This window comes from Megascapheus bottae, chromosome 1 (assembly GCF_031878675.1).
Source record: "Megascapheus bottae isolate mThoBot1 chromosome 1, mThoBot2.hap1, whole genome shotgun sequence".
In the NCBI taxonomy this organism is placed as follows: Eukaryota; Metazoa; Chordata; class Mammalia; order Rodentia; family Geomyidae; genus Megascapheus; species Megascapheus bottae.
The window spans coordinates 103,228,115-103,235,429 of NC_143509.1; the positions used below are offsets into that span (position 1 = coordinate 103,228,115).

The 7,315-nt window shown below is 54.2% G+C and overlaps 1 protein-coding gene across 1 annotated transcript; it reads right to left on the reverse strand.

Annotated features, from left to right (window-relative positions):
* Positions 1 to 1,394: 1,394 nt before the first annotated feature.
* Positions 1,395 to 4,225, reverse strand: Tff3 (trefoil factor 3). The gene is made up of 3 exons (XM_090333777.1): positions 4,104 to 4,225; positions 2,283 to 2,429; positions 1,395 to 1,526 (listed from the first exon to the last, which is right to left on the reverse strand). Exons 1-3 carry the CDS (start codon positions 4,183 to 4,185, stop codon positions 1,513 to 1,515), a joined length of 243 nt encoding a protein of 80 aa, XP_090189903.1. The 5' UTR covers positions 4,186 to 4,225; the 3' UTR covers positions 1,395 to 1,512.
* Positions 4,226 to 7,315: the final 3,090 nt, after the last annotated feature.

Below are 7,315 nucleotides of genomic sequence, written 5' to 3' on the forward strand. Positions count from 1 at the left end.
GTGCTCCTACCCTAGTGTCTGGAGGACTCTTACAAGGGCACTACGGCCACCACCTGCACAAAGACTTCCCCTTACCAGTAGGACAAGGGCAGTCGTGTCTCACTCCCGGGGCCCCAGAGTCCTAAGGAAAGGACCCAAGCACAGGCTCAAACACAAGGCTGATAGTTGGGCACTGGTGGCTTATACCTGTAATCCCACATATTCAGGGTGAGATCTGAGGATCCCAGCTTAAACTCACCAAGCAGGAAAGTCCATGAAACTCTTTTTTCTAATTATCCAGCACAAAACTGGAAGTGGAGGTGTGGCTCATGTGATCGAGTGCTAGCCTTATGTGAAGAAAAAACTAACAGACAATACCCAGGCCCTAAGTTTAAGCCCCAAAATGGACATTAAAAAATAGTAACAATAGGGGCTGGGAATTTGGCCTAGTGGCAGAGTGCTTGCCTAGCATGCACGACGATCCAGGTTCGATTCCTCGGTACCACATACATAGAAAAAAGGCGGAAGTGGTGCTGAGGCTCAAGTGGTAGAGCTCTAGTCTTGAGAAAGTCCAAGGACAGCGCTCAGGCCCTGAGCTCAAGCCCAGGACTGGCAAAAAAAATAAAATAAATAGTAACGATAATAAATAAAAACAAGTATGTTCAAGGAGCGGGGGGGGGGGGGGGAGGAGAAACCAAGAAACACACCTTCCTGTTCAACAGTAATTTCTTGCCCTCCAGTGGAGTCAAGGAGACACACACACAGTGGGCTGGTGGTAGGTGTGGCCTTAGATGGGTGGGTGTGGCCTGAGGATGGTGGGTGTGGCCTTAGGAGGGTCCCCATGAGAGCAGAGGACAACTCAGCCAGACTGCACAATCTGGGGAACCACCCCGAACCTTCCTCGTGTGAGTTCAGAGCATAGCCGCCTGGGAAAGCTGGGGCTATGGGGGCCCAGCAGCGGCAGCCCGGGCGGCTGTGGATGCTTTGGGAACTCAGTGGACTCCACAGGGTCACCAGTTCAGCTGGGTCTACAGCTACCTCCCTGCTCATAAGAAAAGAAAGCCACCCGCAGTGTCAGGGTGCTGAGCTCGACTGCGCACGAATCTGAACGGTGTGGTCTGGAAGGTGGCTTTGTTGACTGGCTCTCTTACCCAGAAAGACGTGAAGGATTTTTGACACGCATGTGGAGTGCCTCCCCTGGGCTCAGGAGAAGATGGTCACAGGAGGTCTTCGTTTGTCCCGTGGCCTCTCAACCAAACTCACACATGCGAGGACGTCCCCCAGTGGGAGTGAGGTCCCCTCCTCCTGAGGACCCATGACCCTCAGCCCTCACACACTGCCCTCTGCCACCCTTGCCCCAAGAGCCAGGTAAGAGAAATAAAGGCAGGCCACAGGTCCCCGCGGGGAGAGCATCCTCATGCTGGTGGGGTCTTTATTCCTGAGGATTTCCCGCTGAGACTGAGCTTCCTGCAGACCCGCTTGCCAGGGCAGAGACGAGCACAGAGACGAGGGGGGCCCAGAGGCGGGGCAGCTTCAAAACGTGCATTCTGGGGAGGAAGCAAAGGGGTTGCCAGCGTCACCCCAGCTGCCTGGCTCCTCGAGGCCAGGATGGCACTGCGTCCTCCTCCAGCTTCCTGGAGAAATGCAGTGTCCCCCACAGCCTGGGAGGGTCACCTCCACTCCCCACGGGTGGGCTGGGGGTGCAGGAGATGGGCTGTGCCTAGGCCCCACTCAGAATAAAAGGTGTGTGTTCCTCCATGGTCTGGACCCTCACCCTCGGCCAGGGACCAGAGCTGCTGGAACCCAGCCTCCTCCTTATTACCCAGGTCAAAAGACACACCTGGCTGCCACTTGTAGAGGATACCTCAGGCAGGTGCATTCCCCTTAGAGGGCAAGCTGGCACGTGGACACACCATGGCTCACTGTAGCCAGCCTCGCTGGGGAGGCAGCTGGGCCCCATTGGAGTCAGCTGGCAAGCCGCCTGGCACACAGCCACCTGCTGCTCATGTGGGTGAGGGAGGCATCTGACATGACAGCCAGCCTGGCCACCCAGAGCTGACCCCTGCGAATGTGTCAGAGGTGACCCTGGATGCCCCATTCCCACCATGGAAGGGCTTTAAGTAGCCCCTCTTGTTGAACCTTGGCTTAGAACACATTTCAAAGCTCTGTCTTTATATTTTAGAGAAAGGGGACACAAGGCTCCAGCCACAGCCACTGGCCATTTGCTGCTCTGATGGGACGCCTCCACCACAGGGATGGTGATGGGCCGGTATGTTGCCCAGTGAAGCCACCTGTGCCCTTACCTGTCTCCTGCAGGGGCTTGAAACACCAGGGCACGTCGCGGATGCTGGAGTCGAAGCAGCAGCCTCTGTTATTGCACTGCTCCTTGGTGACCTCGGGATAGCCGCAGTCCACCCTCTCCTTGGCTGGAACTTGACACTGGCTCGCAGCTGTCCAAACCAAACCCAGCTGGCCGTCAGAGCCCGACTAGTTTGGGGTTCATTCATTTGTTTCACGTTGCAGGTTTGTGCATCTTTCCCCAGTTCCAGAGCCCCAGGAAGGCAGACTTCCATAGAGACGCAGCCACCTGCCCTGAAGTCTCAGCACATTCACCTGACCAGGAAATCCAGCCGGCAGGCCCACAAGAATCTGGGGTCCTTGAACCCAGAAACAAAGCCTCTCTTCCTTGTTTGTCAATAAAACTTGTCCCACCACTTTTTTGTGTGCTGGTGCCAGGTCTTGAAATCAGGGCTTTGACCTTGTCCCTTAGCTTTGTCACTTAAGCTTAGTGTCCCATCCCTTAGGCCGTCGCTCCACTTGTGGTTTTCTGGTGGTGAACTGGAGATCAGAGTCTCACGGACTTTCCTGCCTTTGCTGGCTTCCAACTATGATCCTCAAATTTCAGCCTCTTGAGTGGCTCGTAGCTACGAGTAGTCGGCGTCTGTACTGATGGCTGACTGTCTGCCCCTTTTATGAAGATGCACATGTAAGCCAGGTACCATGGCTTGAGGACTGTGGTTCAAAGCCAGCCCACGCAGGAAAGTCAGTGAGAGTCCTATCTCCAGTTCACCACCAGAAGATCAGAAGTGGAGCTGTGGTTTAGGTGGTAAAGTTCTAGCCTTGAGTGAAAAAAGCTCAGGACAGCACCCAGGCCCTTGCTGCATTCAAGCCCCAGAACCAACAAAAAAGAAAGGGAGAGGAGGGAGGGAAGAAAGGAAAGAAAGGAAACGAAATTGTAACTGTAGCAGCAGAGTGGCTCCAGCCTATAATGGGAGGGGCAGGTGAGGCCACATCCCACCAGGAGCTTCAGTGGCTGGCTGTGAAAACTCTGTATAAAAATGCTCTGGAGGGCCGGGAGTTTGGCCTAGTGGTTAAAGTGCTTGCCTAGCATGCATGAAGACCCGGGTTCGATTCCTCGGTACCACATACATAGAAAAAAAGCCAGAAGTGGTGCTGAGGCTCAAGTGGTAGAGCTCTAGCCTTGAGAAAGTCCAAGGACAGTGCTCAGGCCCTGAGCTCAAGCCCAGGACTGGCAAAAAAAAAAAAAAAATGCTCTGGAGCCAAGCGTGGGAGTGCACGCTTGTAATTCCAACTTGGGAGGTAGAGACAGGAGGATGGTAAGTTCTAGGCTAGCCTGGGTTATACAGTAAGCTGCTGTCACACACACACACACACACACACACACACACACACACACACACTCACACTCACACACACCCAAACTAAACAAACCATGTTCTGGAACTAACCCTTTTTTCATCCACCTCTCCTTTTTGTCTAGTAAATGTGTCAAAATGAGATATAAAGACTTTTATTGTAAAAATGTCTGGCAAGAAAGGACATGGGGCAGGAGAAGAGGTGCCACACACACCCCCATCCCAGCTATTCCAAACCCCAGTTTTGACTTGAGTTGGGGATGGTTGCCTTTGGCTCCTTAGTAACCTTCTCTGAGCCTCAGTTTCCCCATCTGCCTAATGGAACAGCAAGACCCCATCTGTGGGACTACCACAAGAAAAAGCATCAGTCTGACCAACTGTGAAAGGACCCAGAGATGCCTGTCCATTCTCCAGCCCGGAGCCCAGCGAGGCGGCCCCTCCCCACCCTCCCCACCCCTTCCCACTCACACAGGCCGATGTACTCCCCAGAGGAGCCCGAGGCCATCAGGGCCAGGACAAGCAGCAGCCACCAGAGTGCCCTGGTCTCCATGACAACCGCTGAGCTTCAGACCCTGCCACAGGAGGCTGTGCTGGGCCACAGGAGGCCCCTTTATACCCAGCCGGCCCGGCCTCCTGGGATTACATTGGGGTGGGGAGGGGCTCCTCCCTTGGGCACCCAGCTCCACCTGTTTCTCTCCGGACTACAAGGATCACCTGTGCCACAGCCCAGAGGCAGGGCCGACCTGGGCTCACCATCGAAGGCCTCGCAGCACTTTCACCCCAGGTGAGACCCCAGAACGTGAAAGCCAGGGTCTACCGTGACCCTTTTTTCTTTTTTAATTTAATTTTATTTTTTGTCATCTATTGGAGTTTGAACTCAAGGCCTTGTTCTAGCTAGACGGGCAAGCTGCAATTTGAGCCTCGCCTATTTTTTTTTATCACCTTTTTGCTTTCAGTTATTTTTCAAATAGCGTCTTTTGCTTGGATTCACCTCAAACCATGATCTTGTTGCTCTCCACTTCTCATAGAGCTGAGATTATAGATATGTGCCACTGGGCCTGGCCCCTTGTGTATCCTTTTCTGCTATTATTATAAGTATTATGTTATTTTATTTTTAGTACTTATAGAAAGGAGTTGCAATTTAGTTAGTCATTTTACAAATACGGTGCATCTTGATCAAGCTCACTTCCCGCTGCTTCTCCCCTTACTTCCACATCCATTTTCATGTAAGCTCATCGAACACATATATATATATATATACACACATACATAAATACATATATATACACACACATACATATATACATATATATATGTATGTATGACTGTTTTCATCCACGCTTTCCTCTCCCTTTGTCTGTCTCCTCATGACTCTTGAAATACAGGAATTCTTCTGGGTTTTACTTTTTGTTCAGCCAAACCATTTCTATCATAATCTATATTGGTTTTTATTTACTTACTATGTTTTCTTTTCTTTTTTGGTACCAGGGATTGAACACAGGACATTGCACTTGCTAGGTCAGTGCTTTGCCACTGAGCTACATCCCAGCCTACACACTTGAAATAAGGAATACAAATACTATTCCTCTCTGGTCCCCAGAGGACACGTCTAATGTGAACAGTGACTTTGCCTAGCTTGCCCTTTGTTTTTCTTGGTTTTGTTTTCAATAAACACTGTTATCTTGGGAAGCAAGAATAAATACACCTGACTTCCAGAGGGAGCAACCAGGCCACCGTGGATGGTGCCCACCTCTGCAGGACACGAAGGCCTGTGGTCCTGGTCCCAGCCTCCCAGCCCAGCAGGAGGCCGGGCCAGGCAAGGCTGGCGCTCCTCCCCTAGAAGAATGGGTGGGTCCTGGCCACGTCCGAGCTCTTCCACGTTCTCCCGGCATCTTTGCTGTCATGAGGTCTGCAGCTGTTCACAGGCTTTTGCAGGAAAGTCACTTGAAACTCTCCAGGCACAGGTCAGCTGCTGGCATCTCACACCTGCAATCCCAGCTCCTCAGGAGGCCGAGATCTGAAGGCTGTGGTTCGAAGCCAGCCCAGGCAAGAAAGTCCAAGGCTTACCTCCAGTTAACTCCCCAAAAAACAAGCCAGAAGTAGAGCTGTGGCTCCAAGGGTAGAGAATTAGCCTTGATGTAAAAAGTTAATCACAAACTCAAGGTCCCGAGTTCAAGCTCCAGTACTGGACTAAGGGAAAAAATCCTCAGGTGTGTTTTCTATCACATCAGGAACGGGTGCATGGGGTTGATCCAAGCCGAGTATGTGTGAGGTCAGCCTGGAGCCACACAGGGAGGGTGCAGAGCTGCCTTCCAGGCCTGGAGGCATGGCAGGCTGGGTCTCAGCTGGGAACCCGTCCATGTGCCACTGGCAACACCTGCCCCCCCCAACCCCCCTCCCCCGCCCTCCATGGGGGAGCTTGGTGAGCCACCGTGCACAGCTCTGGGGCAACTTCCACAGGAAGGGGACGCGGCAGGCCAAGAGGCAGAAGAACCCACCCTCCCTTCTTCTCTCCATCCTCCCCTCCCTCCACCTCCCTGGCAGGCCCCTGGTTGGAGACTCTCCGGTAGCTGGGCTAAGACCATGAACTGGAGTAAGAGCCACCATGGAAGAGCCGTACTGGGGTTCCCTGAGCCCCCAGTGCGGCCCGGGTCTTGGAGTCAAGAGGGCCGGCACAGCGGCCCCTCAGTGTCCTTCAAGACTGTTCAGTGGGGCATCAGGCTAGGTCACAGGTCAGATGGCAAAGCCACAGCACCGTTCCCACATTCTGGATCATAGCACCTGTGCAAACTGCTTTCTAGCCGTGCCTCAGTTTCCTCTCCTATGTCCAGCCTCCAGGTGCCAGGGGTTCAACAACAGCCTCAGAGGTGGGAAAGCCAGATTCCTGGTGCCACGCATGGGTCGGGAGGCTGCATGGGAGGGGCAGGGCAGCATGGTGCCTGGAGAGGGTGGCACAGATATCTCAGGACACAGGCGCAGCTGGAGACAGCAGCTGAGTGTGTGTCCCTCCCCTTTTGTCCTGCCATGCACCCTATCGGGTGCCCGGGCTCTGCAAAGCAGACCAGGATGCAGGGCAGGAGGGGCTCCTGCCTTCCAGGCCCACGGCCCTCCCTGACCTCCCTTAGCTGCCCAGGGCAGGTCAAGGTCCAGGGTGAAGCAGAGGCAGGGCCAGAGCTGTGGCCTGGGTCACCAGCTGGAGCCACACCCTGACAGCTGGCCGCCGGGGGTCCCAGGCCTCTTCCCTTGCATCCTGGCAGCCTCCGCCCTGCTGTATGTGCAGGGTGGACTGTCCCGGAAATCCTCCCTCCTGCCCTCGGTCTGTGCCATGCCCCAGGCCAGACAGGCTGGGCAGAGCCTCCGACATCATCCCAGAGGCAGGTGTGAGCCTGGGGCTGGGGCTGCAATCTCGCACAGGTGCAAGGCACACCACTGGCAGGTAGGCGTGCACATGCACTATGGAGCACAGCCCACAGCCTGGGCATGCAGCCTGTACATCCTGGGAAAGCCTCTGACCCAGCCTACAGCCTCAGAGAGTAACAACGCCTTGAACATGAACTGTGGGGTGACGCGAGTGCTGGCAGGATGGGTGGAATCTCACTGGGTTTTGAGGGCTGAGTATGAGCTGGACAGATGGCTGAGGTCAGAAAGCATGCCAGAAAGGTGTGAGCAAAGCCTGCTAC